The sequence below is a fragment of the Chaetodon auriga genome, chromosome 6, assembly GCF_051107435.1.
Source record: "Chaetodon auriga isolate fChaAug3 chromosome 6, fChaAug3.hap1, whole genome shotgun sequence".
In the NCBI taxonomy this organism is placed as follows: Eukaryota; Metazoa; Chordata; class Actinopteri; order Chaetodontiformes; family Chaetodontidae; genus Chaetodon; species Chaetodon auriga.
This window is the reverse complement of record NC_135079.1, coordinates 7,740,584-7,758,092: the sequence shown is the minus strand read 5'-3', so window position 1 is coordinate 7,758,092 and position 17,509 is coordinate 7,740,584. Positions and strand designations below refer to the sequence as shown.

At 43.3% G+C, this 17,509-nt stretch overlaps 1 protein-coding gene across 1 annotated transcript; it reads left to right on the top strand.

Annotated features, from left to right (window-relative positions):
• The first annotated feature begins 523 nt into the window (after positions 1-523).
• On the top strand, positions 524-14,758 carry appl2 (adaptor protein, phosphotyrosine interaction, PH domain and leucine zipper containing 2). The gene is made up of 21 exons (XM_076732341.1): positions 524-628; positions 2,326-2,424; positions 3,072-3,131; positions 4,097-4,168; positions 5,128-5,215; positions 5,620-5,661; positions 5,750-5,808; positions 6,250-6,396; positions 7,014-7,096; positions 7,386-7,538; positions 9,371-9,559; positions 9,655-9,697; positions 9,964-10,020; positions 10,722-10,816; positions 11,576-11,731; positions 11,920-11,972; positions 12,129-12,303; positions 13,525-13,561; positions 13,731-13,886; positions 13,979-14,026; positions 14,595-14,758. The coding sequence occupies exons 1-21, from the start codon at positions 572-574 to the stop codon at positions 14,724-14,726; spliced, it is 2,001 nt and encodes a 666-aa protein (XP_076588456.1). The 5' UTR covers positions 524-571; the 3' UTR covers positions 14,727-14,758.
• Positions 14,759-17,509: the final 2,751 nt, after the last annotated feature.

The window sequence follows — 17,509 nt, the reverse complement described above, 5'->3', positions numbered from 1 at the left end:
TATTAACTATAATGAAATTAGCAAATCGTTTTACTGAAGTACAGTATTTCCCCCTGACATGTACTTGACTACAGGCTATATAGTCACAGAAAATGAAAATACTCAAGTAAAGTACAGTAGCTCAAAATTGTACTGTTTTTAGCTCAGTTACTTTCCACCTGTGAGTATTGTTATTTGCTTCAGTGATAGATCGGAACGTTGGCTCCACTGCTATTCTTCGTGTGTCCACATGGGGTCACTGTTGGTGGTAAAATGGCAAAACGATAGACATAGTCATAGTCTGCTCCTTCTAGTCAACCGCTAACTGCCAATTGATACTGTGCTATATAACAAGTAAAACAGAAACAAATTCAAAACACAAGTAAATTCCTTAAAAAAAACACAAATAACTACTTTAGAGTTAAAGTGCAGCTGTTTTTCTTGGTCACTAGTTGCCGTCAACGGCTGTGGATGAGATCAGTCTTGGGCCCGCCTCCAACTCCTACGTGTTCCTCTCCCCCGCGCAAAGACCTCTGGGAAACAGAGTCTAATTCTAAATAATTCAAGCTCTCTTTCTCTCACCGCTAACAAGATGCCGGCCGTACATCACAAACTGCTCCTGGAGGAGGCTTTGCAGGACAGTCCTCAGGTAGGCCTGTGTGGCTTATGTCACGTTTAAAGACAGCTGTCATATAAAAGGGCGTTAGGAGCGATGAAGTTAGCTTACTAGCCGAGACATTATCTTGCTCCCGCTGTAGGCTGTTTGCACTGGTCGATGACAGCTCCCAGTTGCCACATTGTTATAGGAATGAAATACTCTGTCATTAGTGGCTATGCCCTCCTGCTGTAAGTTATGTCGTACTTCACACAGCTAGTCAATTATCGGCATTTGTGTGCTTCTGGTGTATATACAAAGCTAACGCTCGTAACAGGGCTCCTCTCTGTCAGAGGTGATATTGTGATATACATCCAGACTCATACCACTGTGGAAAATGTCACGACCAAACCTTAACCAGAATCACTGACCTGCAATCTCACTATTTTCCAATGTCGTGTGAAGTTGGATTTTGGGGCTCGACCCCATTCTAGAGCCGAACTGGGCCCGATTCACAGGATGTGGGAGGGGTTTCCATTATCGGACTCCCTTGGAATTAGTCAATAGTCTGCAACAGGGCAGCCGTGGTAGCTGTCACATGAGAATACCATTCGTTGTTTGGTGCTTATAGGTCTAAAATCAGTGTGAAAGTTTGTCATCAAGCCCTTAGTCTCATGTGAGGATATCAGTCATGATGGGCTGAAATATAGGACAGGTTATGTACTTCTAATGAAGCCTGTATTTTCTGTTGCATCACCCTTTCCCAGCACACAGCTGACCTCTTTAATGGTTCTGCTTAAGTGCAACCCATGCTGGAGGGTCATTTCTCTCTTTACCGCCTTCAAAATGCAGTTTCTCCTATCAAGAATTGGGGCTGGTCCTTTCTGGTCCTTTCTACAGTAAACTGTAAACACAGCCAAAGTTGACAGTATTCCAGATGATTTCTTTTTGGTGTGAAATGGCTCTCAGTCCATCTGTGGTGAAAGTCAACTGGAGTGAACTGTAAACAGACTTTAGTCCATGGGTGTGTTCCTTTCTGCCTTGCTGCACCTGTTTATGGGGAAAAAAAACTACACCCAGACAGGATTCTCTGAGTTTGCATAGTCACTGTAGTAAAATCATTATGTCTTTGCTTCCACTTCACAGCAGCTCTTCAGTCTGCCTCTGCTCACTGCAGCTATCCTCATTTCTTTCTCAGTGTCTCTCCACTTACAGCTATGTTCTTATATATGTCTTTTATGAGTTAGACGTTCCTACCAAACCTGATTCAAGTTATTTTCATTTGCTCTCAACTTAATTACTCTATAGGGACAGTGTTGTGTTGTAGTGCTGTCCAAAACACTGGATAAGGAACATTTTACACAGCAGTTGCAAAAAGCCCAACTCCTGATGTGAGAAACACATCCAGTTGATTTAGAAATGATGAAATAATTCACATTTTTTCTAGTCTTAAACCTTACAATAGTAAGGTGTAAACAATAGTTACACGCCCATATGAACACTGAATGGGATTTTGTTTGCTGCTGTTCATACATGTCATTAAAGATCCCCTCGTTTGTACACTTCCAACGTCAGTGATAATGAACAAAAAGATCCACAGTCGCCATGAACCTATCCTTTAATTGTTAACTGCCTGCTGATTGTTTAATAGAAAATGTGTCTCAGCTCTGTTTCCGATTATCTAGCAGTCATCTCGCCTGTTCATCCCTTTGTCATATTCATCAAAAGAGTGTCATTTTTTTGTTCCACAGACTCGCTCCCTGCTCAGCGTGTTTGAGGAAGATGCCGGGATGCTTACGAACTACACCAACCAGCTGCTACAGTCGTTGCAGCGGGTGTTTGGAGCCCAGGTACTAAACATACGTAGACTCTGTTCCGTTACGTGCTCTGTGAAACGACACGCCAGAAATGTTCAAACACAAGAAAATGAGGAATCAGCTGTGTTTTAATGTGATTTGCTGATTGTCTGATTGAAGATGGTTAGGGGTTAAACATTTGCATAATTAATCTACAATAAAGCATCGTCTGGATTCGCACTGAAGAGAGGATGCTGCAGGAGTGTTTTCGACAAATACCAAGCCAGAACATGAAACACGTATTTTCTGTGTGTGATTCGCAGTGAGTGGTGTGAAATCCTCTTCGTGCTGTCAGGCTGTAGCTGGTTTCGCTCTTTGCTTTGTTCTCTGTAGAGGACGACGGCGCCTCATTGAACGACATGCTCAGATGTTGCATTATAACAGCTTCATTTTTCTCCTGAAAACACACACGACTGTAACACGACGCCAGACGTTTTCTGAACCAGTAATATTTCATTGGTAGACGTGGCATTTACATGACCCCATCACCTCGTGCTTTTTCAAAGGAACTTTCATTTGAACTCTGATTCACCTGCTGTCCGTTCGCTTCCTTTTATCTTTCAACGGCTGATGACAAATGTAGACGCTACAGACAAATCCCTGCTAACAGTTTGCTTTTCGTTTCCATCTGTCCTCCACAGAGTGAGATGGGATTGGCCACAGAGCAGCTCTCGCAGCAGCTTCTGGAATATGAGAAGAAAGTGAGTATGGGCACAATCAAGGTCATAATTTCCTCTGGGGGTAGGGGCCACATGTCCCCTTCACTTTTATTGTTTCATGTTTATTTTCTTACTGCAGTCAGAGAGCAGTCTGAACACTGTTAGTCCAGATAAAATAAGAGAATAGTTGCCAAATGGTTGATATCCTTGTCAGACAATGAGCTAACAGCACATCAGCTAGTGGTGAATCAAATGTGCTGCAGCTGTTTTTCTTTCTTTTTTTTTTTGCTTGCCCGGACTTCAGGCTACATACAGGATGCCCTACCTTTATTGGTAAGGGTGTTGCAGCCTGAAAAGTATACCAGCAGACACTTCTCAGGGCTGAGAAAATACACTTCCAATGTTGTTTTTTGAGTAATGTTTTTATCTACAGTTGGAAAAAAAAGTAGTATCAGTACATTATCTACGTAACATCATACTACCATAAATATTGAAAGCACAATATTTTTACAATACTCCTGAAACCAAACCTAGAGCCTTGACTGAATCTTGTGACTCAGGCATGTATTCTCATAGCTAGTGTAGGTGAAATGATTTGAGTAACTCTGCCGATGAGCTACAGCGCTTATATGTATGGTTGCATCAGAAAAAAAGAAAGTAAGTCAAACATATATTCAGAGCACAGTCTGGATGGGTTGTCGAGACACACCCAGCAGCATTATCACTTTTATCTGACCTTTCTTTTTCTTTCCATGCACGAGTTTGCATGTGATTGCAAAGTGGGTGTTGGAGAGAAAAAAAGAGTCTTCAATGCACTTTTTAACTCCTTTAAACAAGGCTTAAAGCTCAACATCTTAACATGAGGTATTAGCATCTTTGGCCTACTTCCATGAAAGTGATGTGCCAGAAATCCTTCTTAGCCCTCAGTGTAGCCTCTGCTACATCTATACATTATGCAGTTCATGGTTTCAACTTGCCACCTCCCCCCTTCCTCTTCTTCTGTCTAGAATTTTGCCCTTGGAAAAGGTGATGAAGAGGTAATCACCACGCTGCAGAACTTCGCCAAAACTGTAGGAGAGGTGAGGCCTGTGCTTGCAGTTTTGTTGTTTCATGTGTGTATATTTATGTGTGTATGTGTGTGTGTGTGTGTGTACGTGCAGAGGAGAGGGCTGATGGACTGCTGCACGGTCACTCTGTGGTAGGTTCTGTATCATGTTACAAAGGATATTGCACCTGTGCTCCCCTAGTACGCTGGTGAAAATGACCTCAATGAAAAGACCTGAGGATTATCCTCCCAGTAAGACCGGAACTGCAGCTACAAGGGGAACGGTGAGGTGGATATGATGCATATTGTGCCGGTTGGGTGGGTGGTTGAATGGACGGATGAAGGATGGGCGTGTAGGCTCAGGTGTATAGACAAAACAGATGGGCCTTTCACTGTCAGCCACGGGGGTCCGCAAGCCTGCCCAGTCAGCACTCAGAAGGATTCACAACATACATCCACATGCACACGTATATGCTCAGAGGACGAAGGTCGATTGTTTGCTTGACCTTTACCTCATCCTTTGCAGAGGAGAACTTATTTCACAGCGAGAATTAGACCCACTACTGCACCTAATCCTGCGAACTTTAGCACCTGCTAAATCATTCAGCTTAAACTGGATGTCGGCTTGTTAGATGTTGGAGTGTAGCTTGCTGATAAGCATAGAGAATTATAGCAGGAGTTGCTTGTTTGTGCGATATATGGCTGTGTTTCCAATGTCGTGGAGTAAACAGCAGGTTTCATTATTCCCTTCACAGAATGTACTGTTCCACAACATGGGCTTTTTGTGATGTAGCAGAGGCATTGTCTGCAGTTTGCACCCATTTCATCGAAAATGTTACTTTCCAGATTGCTGCAGGAATAACTGGCAGCAAATGTCACCGCGCACAGTGAAATGAACTGAAATCCCTCAAGATGTTTGGCGAGGGTACATTTTCTGTTTGTGTTCTTGTGCAGTGCCTGATATTTTTGTATAATCTGTTTTGTGTGGTCCAGCTGAACTCACTCCACACTGAGCTAGCCAACCAGATGGCTGACAGCATGGTTTTCCCATTGATCCAGTTCCGAGAGAAAGACCTCACAGGTAGGACCACACACATATGCAAGTACATATCATAAAGTATTTTGATTTTGAAAGCATATTTGGGATGTTGTCTGCCTTTGTTACCAAGTTGACAGTAGAGGGATGACAGAAAATGACTGCAACAGCCAGCAGTTCATGATCAGACTCCTCGGTCACCAGTTGATACAGTGCATTTTATTTTCCACTGTAATAACATTTAGAATATTAAAGCTGAGATCTTCTTCTAAATATCAAAAAGCAAGAGCAAAATACGCATTTCAACACAAAGCATGTCATGTTCATTAATAACTCTGAAACATAAGGCCTTGAGATTGTACGACCAGCTATTTCAAGCCAAAATGCAGTTTTTAAAGACGTGGATTTTAGGTATTCTAACAAAACTAACTATAAATTGAATGTTTCAGAGATAAGCACACTGAAGGAAATATTTGGCATCGCCACTGATGGTACGTACAAATCCCCACCTATTTCAGAAAATCATTTCATCCTGCAGTTACTGTCTGATCCTCATGTCCTTTCCCTCCTCTCCCGCAGAGCATGAGGCAGCTATGGTCAAATACAGCCGACTGCCCAAGAAGAAGGAGAATGAGAAGGTAGAGTGATTCAGGAAGTGCTTTCTCAGCTTCACTGATGGAGCTTTTCCCCCCACTGATCACAAGCTGTAAAAGGCCTTTCAGTGCAGTAAAGCCCTGGTAATGCAGTGGGAGTGATTTATAATTACTTGAAATACAAATAGATGCAGTTAAATATTCCTCTCCTGCCAGGCCCTGCTGCTGTACTTAGACTGTAACGGCGCCATGCACTGTAATGGCTGCAGAGATAAGATTCCTCTGCTATTTGCTTCTGTTGAATGTTTCCTCTTGTCTTCTTGCAAGGTACAAGATAGTGCGCCTGTGTTGCTTATTTGTATGTGTATGAGGGAAAGACAAGTGTTTGCATATTCATGAGCGTGTGTGCAGACCTTGATAGCGAGTTTATGCTGGACACGTGTGTGTAAATATATTTACATGTTTAACCCTCTCTTGTCTGGGCAGCTGAAGTCGGACTTGGTGAAGGAGGTGGCCTACACCAGAAGGAAGCAGCACCAGGCATCACTGCAGTATTACTGCGCCCTCAACGCCCTGCAGTATCGGAAGAGAATAGCTATGCTCGAACCCATGCTAGGCTACACACAGGCACAGGTACTGAGCAGCTGTGGGCCCACAAGCTATCATATCAGTATTCAAAGTCAGTATTTAAAAATGACAAGCGATTTCATCGCTGGAAGTGATTATATGACAGTTGTTGGTGTGAAATTTGCCTGTGTGATAACAACTACTGGGGAAATAAGAACACTTTATAACCAAAGGCAGAAGCCTATAAGCATGTTGGGACGCTGTGTAAAGCATAAATCAAACAGAAAGTGATCATGTGCTAATCCTTTTTGACATGTGTTCAATTAAAAACAGCACAAACACAGTATTCTTAATGTTTTACTTCATCAGCTTCATTGATTTTTTTTCAGGATAAGCAGATATTTAACTTTAGCATCCCACCTTTTTTGGAGTTTGAGTTGTACTTTAATGCATCACTTTTGGGCTGTGGAGAATTAAAAGTATTTTTCACTCTTTTCTGATATTTTAAACACAAAAGGGTTAATTGAGAAAATAAAGGGCAAATTAATTGATGATGAAAATAATCATTAGTTGCAGCTACGTGACCACACGTGGCTAAATGATTATTATCTGAGGTAAAACTGTGACTGTAAGAAGAAACAACATCGAAACTTATTTGCTCGTCATTATTTCTAATCTCTCAGATCAGCTTCTTCAAGAAAGGCATCGAGCTGGTTTCAAAGAAGATGGACATGTTTCTCTCCTCTGTGTCCAACATGACGCAAAAGTAAAGACTCATCTCATCAGTATTCATTGTCACGTAAACAGTAGTTTATTTAAGTATATTTATGTGCACATTGTAAAGCTCTGTGACTTGTTGTCTATGATTTTACACAAATCATTTTGCTGTGACTCTGCAAATGCTACATATCTTTCTTCAGCCTTTTCAGGCAAAGTAACTCTGGCTATACACACGAGAATAATCTTAAGCATCCATGACATTTCTTTTTGTAGAAACACTTCTGAAAGTCAGTTCAGCTGCATCTTGCCTGTATTAAAACTTTGTCCCTGTCTAGTATCCAGGCCCAGCTGGATGCGGAGGCGGAGATCATGCGTGGGTCTCAGAGGGAGCTTCTGTCCGTGGAGGACGCCGTCTACATGCCAGATAAGGAAACTGAGCCCGTCAATCGCACGCTCATCCAGAAGGCTGGCTACCTCAACATTAGGAAGTAAGATTAATTACACTCATTATGGCCCTGTCTTAAACCCAAGGACGCTTCCTATTCATGTGGCGTCCCGTGCTACTCAAAAAAAAAGGGAACAGCTGAGGAACAAGCTTTTACTCTGTCCTCATTTTACATACAAATGTGACATTTCAATATTTAATGAGAGGATGAAGTCTGGTGCGATCCATATACAGCAGCTACATTAGGTGACTGTCTAAACAACAACAGAGAACAGATTTTGGCTTCTCTTGCTGAAGCTGCTCGAAATCCGCATGAACACAGTGAAATGAATAAGTCTGTCACAGCAGACGGCGGGTCAGGTAACATGTTGGCAGCGTGCACTGTCAGCTTATTGCAGAGTGAATGTATGAGAAGGGAAACTTCCTTAATGGCTTCGGGGGGTAGAACTGTAGCGTCGCCCGCAATGTGATTTAGTGAAATGTCAGAGCTGTCAAACTCTGTCTCTCCCTCATATACATCCAAAGTCTTTGACAAATGTCTGTGACACCAGAGAAAAGGTTTCCACAGAATGCCATTCTGTTTAATGACACACACCGCCAGCAGCCTCAAACGCTTGTCAAAGAGTCCAGAGAGCGTTCGCTTTTCGGTTTCTCGGTATCAGGGGTCTGAGTCACCCACGGCAGCACAGGCCACACACTTCCATATTAATCAAAGGAAATTTATTTGGGAATATTTTTTGAACAGAATGTGCAAGAGGAAGGCTCACAGATGAGCAGTCCGCATGAGTCACGCACACGTCGCTGTGAGTCAGAGCTGAATTACATTGTCGTTTATTTTTTTGTATTATTTCTATGCACAGAGAAAACAGCTGAGCACTGAAAATCCAGTGACTAATAAAAAAAAGGGATTGAGGACAACTCAAGCATTTACGTGGGAATCACTTAAGTTTATGTTTAAAATAATGTGGGAAATAAGAATTATTCCCATAAACCACTACAGTATAGTAAGCTGTTAAAAGACTTTTCTACAAACTGACTGAATGTGACATTTCCAGTTCACCTTTTCGTGAATGAGGAACGTTGTTTTGTGCACCAGATAAATTTCATAATGATCGGTTATTCCTGACAAGCTCTATTATCACTGATGAGTCATGACAGGATTGTGTGTAACAAAACTGATATAAATCACAAAGAACAGTCGTCGGAGAATCGCCCGTCTGGGTTTATCATTTATGAACAGAAGCATATTGATCAAGATCAGGAATGTGTCTGTAATCAGTGGTGTTTTAATGTTACAGCTAATAAGCTAATCTTGCTCAGGTTAGCACTGACTTGGACTGTGCTTTTGGTTCATGTTATTTCAACGCCCTCTGAGTCAAAGCAGCTGCTGGACAGTGAATGTTGTCTTCATCCAACATTTATACAGAAAAATAAAACTTGAATTTCTATTTTTGTAATCAAATAAATACACAAGTAAATACAGTGTTCAGTGTAGTTCAGTGTATCAATGACTCCTTAAAGACAGATGAGAGTATCATTTAAGTTCTGTGCTGAACATCAGCTTAATAACTTCACAAGAAACTTATTTTTTTTACTATTCTAATTAAATGTAAGTCTGTTTATATCTGTTTTAATATCCTTTACTAAATGTGTAAGAGGGGGAAGGACTTAACAGATACTTCTTGCATATCTGTATTTTTCCTGCCATGGTTTGTGAACCAGATGTGAGCTCGGAATTTCCGTCACATCCAGCCTTAAATCTTCGACCTTCTCACTCGTCACTCATTCAGCTTTCTGTTTGAACTCCGGTCAAACTCTCATCCTTTAGTGCTGACCTTTATCCGCTCTTTCTGCCCCTTCTTTTCTGCGCTCCAGTAAAACGGGCCTCGTGACCACGGCCTGGGACCGACTGTACTTCTTCACCCAGGGAGGGAACCTCATGTGTCAGCCGCGCGGGGCGGTGGCGGGGGGCATGGTGCTGGACCTGGACAACAGCTCCGTCATGGCCGTGGAGTGCGAGGACAGACGCTACTGTTTTCAGATAACCTCCCCGTCGGGCAAAACGTATGCACACTTTTCTACATGAGAATGACACAAACACATGTGAGAAATTGGACGTATTTTCATTAAACTGTCTCCTCTGTCGTTGACGCCTCCAGGTCAATGATTCTACAGGCTGAGAGCAAAAGGGAATATGAAGAAGTAAGTGTGAGAGAAGCCGTTCAAACAGCCGTGCTTGATCTTCCTTATTGAGTTACATCTTCATCCCAAAGATATCTGCAGGAACAAGTCTCAGTCATAGAACAATGGAGGAGCTGTCGAGACTCATTTGTGGGCTTCTCATATTTGCTTTTGTGCTTGGACACATCTGACTGGCCTGTCACAGCTGGTATCAGTCAAGCCGTTTCAGGCGGCTCGTGTCTGAGCCGGAGGAAGTCCTAATGTGGACCTCTGTGTTTCTTTCTCAGTGGATTTGCACTGTGAACAACATATCCAGACAGATCTACCTGACTGACAACCCAGAGGTAACGCACACTCCCACACACACATACTGCACATTAGAAAACACACCAACCATATCAAATATCTAAGAATCCTAACTAAATTGATTGTGGTCCATAGAACATCATCCATGTTATTTGATCAGGCAGTGATTTGTTGTTCCACCACTTTAATTAGTAACACATGATATGAGGGACTTACTCTGTTTAAGACACATAAAATGTAATGGAGCCGTTCCAGTGCTGTCGCACAGACCCCCTCTCTCCCTCCTCTGAAGCGTCTCACAGCTGTTGTTGTCTTTACTGCTTTTCAGTCCCAGGATCTTGCATGTTTGCAGGAGGGTTGGCTCCAGGAAAATGTTTATTTTTCAGATTCTTCAGAGGCAAACAGACAATATCTGTGTCTGAAATCACTCTTTCACTCCTGTGTTTTCCCCACATGATTATCACTTGGTACGAGCCGATTCCAAAGAAGTTTGGACGCTGTGCGCTTCACGACTTTCTCAGTCTTTAGTTGCTCCTGTTTGAAACATGTCGCTGCATCAAATTCAGAATAAGCATATTCACAGGCATAGAATTCAGACACATGAAACGCTGGGCAGTAAGTTCAGTCTGTCATGTGCACTTCTGAAATATTTTATATCTGTTTTCACACTGTTCTGGGTTTTATAATTGATTTACCTGCTGATACAGAAATGCTGCGTTTTCCTGTTTCGTGCTTTTAGGCTGTGGCTATAAAACTGAACCAAACCGCCATCCAGGCAGTCACCCCCATCACCAGCTTTGAGAAAAGACCAGAAGGCTCGCCCAACCCTGACAGGTCGGACATGCTGCTTGTGTAAACTTTATTCATAAGACGACATACTGCGTCCTCTCCTGAAGTTTGGTTCAGGAGGGAAGGAGAAACAAAATGTCAGCCTGTGATTACTGAGGATGTTTGGATCATTGAACTGATAGGACAGTCTGATTTTTTTCTTTTCAGCTAATCTGGCCTTTCGCTAAACCCCTCCCCCGAACAGTGATTGTCCAATTATATCCATATCTTTCTGAGTATGTTGAGGCATTGAAGCGCCTCTATTAACAGCAATACTCAGTATACACTTACAACCAGAGTTTAAGTGGTGGTCTCAGCTTTTCTAGTCAAGGAGGACAAAATATTCAGACTTGTTTATTTGAAGTTTATGTTATAGATTGTGATGTGAGCTAATTAAACTGTGAAATGTATTTTTTCTCCTTCAAAACTTGTGTATGTGCTACAGCACACATTAGCATGTGCGGCTAACTATTTTATTACCAACACAAAGCAGTAACTTAACCCAAGGTTTGTGAACATTTCATACCATATTATTAGCACATCAGCTGTGCAGTGTTTGCTGAGCGTGTGTTAGCTTTAGCCTCAGTCTGTCATTGCGATATCAAGTGTGTTGCTCAAGTGCATACGGAGCCAGCTAGCCGTGAAGACTCTGTGGATGGAAGCGTATCTGTGTTCCCTGGTTCAGTATTCTATCAACACACTTTGGAGTTTATTTAGTTTACTTCTTTGTAATTCATCTTCATTCTGTCTTTCTCGTTTCTGCAGAGCAAAGCCAGGAGGTGTACATACTGCCAGTGGCGGTTCCCAGAAGACGGGGGCTGCTTCAGAATCAGAGGACCTGATCGCCCCTGGCACACCCATTCAGTTTGACATCATGCTTCCGGCCTCTGAGTTTCAGGACCAGAACAGGGCTGGGGGGAGGTGAGTGGACAGCAGGGGCAGGAGGTGCATGTCTGAGAGACGCGACAGAGGTACTGGTGGATGACGACATTCATTTGCTGAAAGTTGGCCTTGTAGTGCTTATTATGATTTTCAGGAAGCTGAATGCTTCGTACTGACTCAGTACAGGGGTTTAATTATTTTCTTTTTGTGTGCTCACTTCCTGACAGACGCACGAATCCATTTGGAGAAACGGACGATGACTGTTCAACAGAAAGTGACGGTAACCATTTTCCTCTTCTAAATGCAACTTAATGGTCCATTTTCTCTCTGCCGAGCACTGCTGGAGTTCAGCCTAACCTCACTGTGTGCGTGTTTGTGTTGCTGTGTCTCTTGTTTACTGTCTGTGGATGTTTATGATGCCGTCGTGTTTCCACAGACTCCCTCCTGCAGCAAGTGTTCGCCGTGCGCTTCCTGGGCTCAATGGCGGTGCGCTGTGGCAACAGTCAGGAGGTCATCTATGAGGCCATGAGGCAGGTGCTGGCTGCCCGAGCCATCCACAACATCTTCAGGACCACCGAGTCCCACCTCATGGTCACCAGCAGTAACCTCAGGTAGGATTTATATCTGCAGTCTGCAGTACTAGTAGCTGCATGATTGTACGTGTCTCAGGTTGTGTGGTGTTAGGACCATAGACAGTAATAAGTGGACAGAGCCTCCTGGTCTGAGAAGCCAACGCCTCAAGTGTCTTAAACCTGCCTTCTTTCTAACAGCCAGCAGGGGGCAACTCCACTGGCTGCAAGAAGAAGTCTGATTGTATGTAAGCTTATGAGAAAATGACTCACCTCTAACTTGATTTAGTGCCTCGGTGAATATTTTCCTAATGAACTCATGGTCTCAATCACTACTCGAAGTCTTCTTCAGTACAGCACGGTGTTCATCTTGTAAATTATGGTCCCTTTTAGAGTAAAATAGACGATAAAGCAGCATAAGCTTTAGGGCGTGACTACCTCGTGATTGACAAGTGGCTACCACGGCGTGTCCTTGAATTCTCAGACAGATCCAGTCAGATCGCAGGCGTAGCTCCACCCTCTCGTTCAAATACACTCACTTCTGGCTCCCAAAAACCAAGCTGGCGACTGCCGTGAAGCCACACTCGAGGCTTCAAAACGGCTGGTGCAACATGAAAAATGAGAGTTTTATTTCAAATGCATTTCACACGGAAAGATTTTGGCTGGAATTGGAGAGGAGGGAGGCCTCAGGAGTTGAGGGAAGTCGGCCGTTTAGACTGCAGGCTTGAAGGTTAGAGCCAGTCAGGTCCTGGCAACAAACCTGCACACCCACACTTTGATTCAGTCAGTCAGTCAGTCAGCCAGCCAAGCTCACCTGCAGCCCTTTAAAGGGAATGAAAGATGTCACAGTGCTTCATTTAATTCACCCAAAACACACCTATGATTAATTAAGAGACCAAAAACAGCCCCTGTGCTCCTTCTTTCTTACTTTGTGCCCAGATTATGCACCGTTGAACAAGCACAAGCAGCGTCGGACTCGCTCTGAATGCACCGTAGACCATACACTATAGACTGTTTAAGCAGAGCAGTAAGAAGAAGAAGATGACAGAGAGAAAAGACCCTGAAGAAAGAACCTGAGGAGCATAAATATCTGCCTCAAACACCTCTTTTGTCCCAACACGTGATGTCGAGCAGTCGCACCAGCTGTGATTGAGTCTTCACATTTGTAAAAACTGTGATGTTGTGGAAGCATTATATAGAGACGAGACGAGGTGCCTCACAGAAACAGTCAGTGTTAAAGTCTCTGTTTTGTCTCCACAATAGGTTGATTGACCCTCAGACTCAAGTTACAAGAATAAGCGTAAGTTTTGACAAAAGATGGAGTCAGTTTTTACCGAAGAACGTCTTCTCTTTTGAAGTTACAGGTTAAGACGTTCAGTCGTTCATTGTAATGTAACTCCTTCACTTTTTTTTTTTCTTTTTTTGCTTTCTTCTCCCCGTCGCCTCTGTCAACGCTCCTCGTTTCTCAGTTCCAGCTCGGAGAGGTGTGCCAGTTTGCGGCTCACCAAGAGAACGGGAGGCTGATGGGATTCGTGGTTGAGGGCAGAGACTGGAGCGACGGCGATGAGGAGGGGGAGCCTTCGTTCAGCGCCTTCGTCTTTGAGAGCAACACGGAGGGCGAAAAGGTTGATGCCCCAAACTTTTTATCTTCAAGGAGGAGAAACGTCTTAACTGATGCACACATGCATGTTGATGTTCTTTCTGTCTCTGCTCACAGATATGTTACACCATAAGTTTGGCGAAGGACATCACAGAAGCTAAGAAGGTATCGTCATCGTGGTTATTTCATCTAAAGTCCAACCTCATGACTGGGTTCATTTTAAAGGAATTAACAGGAGGACAAAGTATAACACACTGACATAGTGTTAGTGACAAGGGAAGGTGACAGTCAGCCTGCATCTGACAGCACCTGGAAAGGCGCTTTAGAAATAAAGGTTTCTTACTCTCATGTTAATGTTAAGAGAGAAACTGATTGCATTTTCTGTTAGACATCACGTCACTGACGCCACTTTATTTCAGTCAAACCTTCATCTTTGTTAACATAAAGAGCTGTTGACGTAAAGCATTAGATATATTGTCTCTGTACTGTTTTCAGACTTTCTAGTTTCACGACACTGAATCACAGAAAAAGATTCCAAGTAAAAGTGAAAACAAAGATCTCTGCAAGTTGAAGAGAAATAGAAACATAACCACTAGAGGGAGGTGGTCAGCATTTTACCAACAGTTTTAAGGTGTCAGAGTCGTTAAATTCAAAATGTGTTGTCACACCATGAGGAGTTAAAACACACAAAAAAAAATCACTTTTTTACCTTTTTTTTTTTTTTTTAACCAAGGACCCGGAGGCCCTGGCCCAGCTGATGAAGAACATGCCTCTAACCAACGATGGAAAGTTCCTGCTGCTGGAGCATGAGACGGGCGACACGACCAACGGAGCAGGACAAGAAGACCTGGAGTCTGAGGCCTAGTCCCAGCTAGTCCCCCCCTCTGCCCCCCCCCCCCCCAAAAAGAAAGCAACCAAGACCAGGGCCAGGGTCCGTCTTCTGCCCAGGAGAGAAGCCTTTCCCTGGCTGAAGGTGTCATCTTGACCCCCCACCCTAACTCTGGTACTGTAACACCCATGTTAGAGACCGTAGTTGACGTCCATTTACTCTGTGTTACTAGACCTCCGGTTTTTTGTTCTAATGAAGGCAGAAGATGTTAGCAGGGGGTTGCCTGGACCAAAAAGCACATCTCATGGGCGCTCCATCAGATCTGCTTTTCTCCGGTCAGACTGTAGCATAGGTCTTTGGATTTAAATTGTTTTTTACACCACTGCTGGTGGTACTTACATGAAAAGGGACACTATATAGGTACTGATTGTGTTTCATTGTCTTCTAATATCCCCAGACATCTCGCTGAAGGTGCTGGACGATCTGCTTCAGTTTAGGTTTACATAGTTTGGAGAGTTTGCTCCTTCATGTTGTTTTACACATTAACTTGTACAGAAGGCTCTTATGCAACGACGCTGACGTTTATTTCTCGTTTATTCATGTACAAAAAAAGTGATTGCACTCCAGAGGTTGATATCTGTTTAATGACCTCGGTGGCTACAAAATGCACTAATTGGAAGGATGTTAGACTTTTAAAGGACTTTAAAAAGTAGGTTGAAATCATGTCACTTCCTTTTATCTGCAGAGTGGTGACTGCTGCTTTGCTTTTCATCATCATTACTGAGTGTGAGCCTTTGAGTCCTGAAGCAGTGGACTCAACTGGCGACGTCGTTTTTCTTTCCGCACTCTTGCCACAGACCTGGCAACCTGACTACTTTAAGCATTCCCGCTAAACTGAATGAATTTTAGATTATTCTCCGCTCCCTGTTCAAAGCAAGCCGTAAGATGATCTGTCCTGTACGTCCCTGAGCAGCCCAAATACTCTTTAAAAGTACGTTGTTGCACTCAGTTTCTTGGAAGTCTTTGTAAATATGAACTGTCTGATGTCTGTATGATGCATAATCAAAGTTGGCTGCATTAAAAGCTTTCAGATTCAATATGCTAGGACCGATGTGGTGCATGATTAAATAACGTTCTCTCGCAGTCCCTTCGCAGAAGATTAAAACCTCCACACTGAGTGAGCACTAAGCTGTAATACAAAAAACCAAAAATCACTGAGCTGTTGCAGTAACGCATGTCGGCAGACCACAGTGGGGTATTGTGTACTCACTGAAAAGCTGTTCGCTCTTTGCTCATACATATGAATTCTAATCAGATCAGAAAAACCGAAGGGAAGCGATTGATCCGTGAAATTCTGCCTTCCCTCTGGATCCCAGTGTTCCATGTCAGCCCATCTGAGCTGTAAAGCTAATCTCAGCGGACGTCGGGAGCCCACGGTGCGCCGTGCGAATGTGGCGTCTTGCTCTGTGCAACACAGACGAGGTCGGAACCGTTGACTTGGCGCTGATCGTGAAAGCTGCACTGTGTTGACGCGTGCGTTCGCTTGTCTGCTTGCTTTTTCTACCACACGTCAGAGTGAAACAAGGAAGAAGTGTGGATGTGTCATTCAGGACCGCCTGCTCTGCTGGTGAAATAATTAGTTCTGATCACGTTTGATGGCCCATGACACTGCTCATTGTAATCAAAGGAATAGTTTGACATTTGGGGAAATGAGCTTAAGCGCCGTCTGGAGGAGAGTTGCCTCAGATGACGCCTGTCCGTTAAATATGAAGCTACAGTCAGCAGCTCAGCGCAGAGCGTGCAAACAGGAGCTCTGCTGAGTCTTCCAGCTGCACCTCTAAATATCACTAATTAACATTTTATCTGCACAAAAACCCAAGTGTAAGAACAACAATTTAACATTTCACAGATCTCCTCTTGTTGCCTGGGAACTGCTCAGGGCTGAGAAACAGTCCGACACTTAACCCTCCGCCCGTAAACAGTCCTTTCAGTGTGTTTGTCGGTGGATTTTGTGAGGACAGGACCAGGCTTTTTGCTAAGCTAACAGTCCGCTGGCTGTGGACTTACATTTAATGAACAAATATCAGCGTGGAGTCGATCTTCTCGTCTAACTCTTGGCCGCAAAGCAAACAAGCGTATTTCCCTGATTGTCAAAGTTTTGCTTTAAAGGTGTAATATGTAACATTTCCACATTAAAATGTCTAGAAATGACGAGACCTATGTTATAAAGTTTGTCAAGTTTTGTACATACACTATCCCAAATGTTTCCAACGATGTTCAAACCCAGCCACATCTGTAACTTTATTCAAGGTAATGGTGCGTTTCATTTAGTCACCTCTTAATGGCGCTGTTTAGCCTTTACCTCCTCTAGCTGCTATAAGAAATACTAGATGATGCATCGAGTGTCGGCGAGCGTTACAGGAATAAAAACTTTAATATATTACCTCGTCTGTGAACATGATTTCTGAGTCGCGTCACATCGTTTAAACTATTAACACAACAACTCCCATGATCCCACGCTACTTCACACTGTCATCAAACTCCACCTTTTCTTATTCTTTTGATTGACAGCTCTCAGCAGCAGCCATGACTGCGTTTAAGTCGTGAGGATGAACCGTTTCTCTTCCTGTTGCCTGATGTAAATGCGTGAGCAGGTCCGTTCTGTCCATCTAAAAGTCTTGTAATCTGCTTCCTCGGGTGCTGGTTGAGACACTTCAGTCACACCATTAATAAAACTACAGCGGTGTACACAAACGTGCTTCGTACATCCGTTTTTCCTCTGATTGATGGCTCACTCTCCATCTTTACCATCCAGTCAA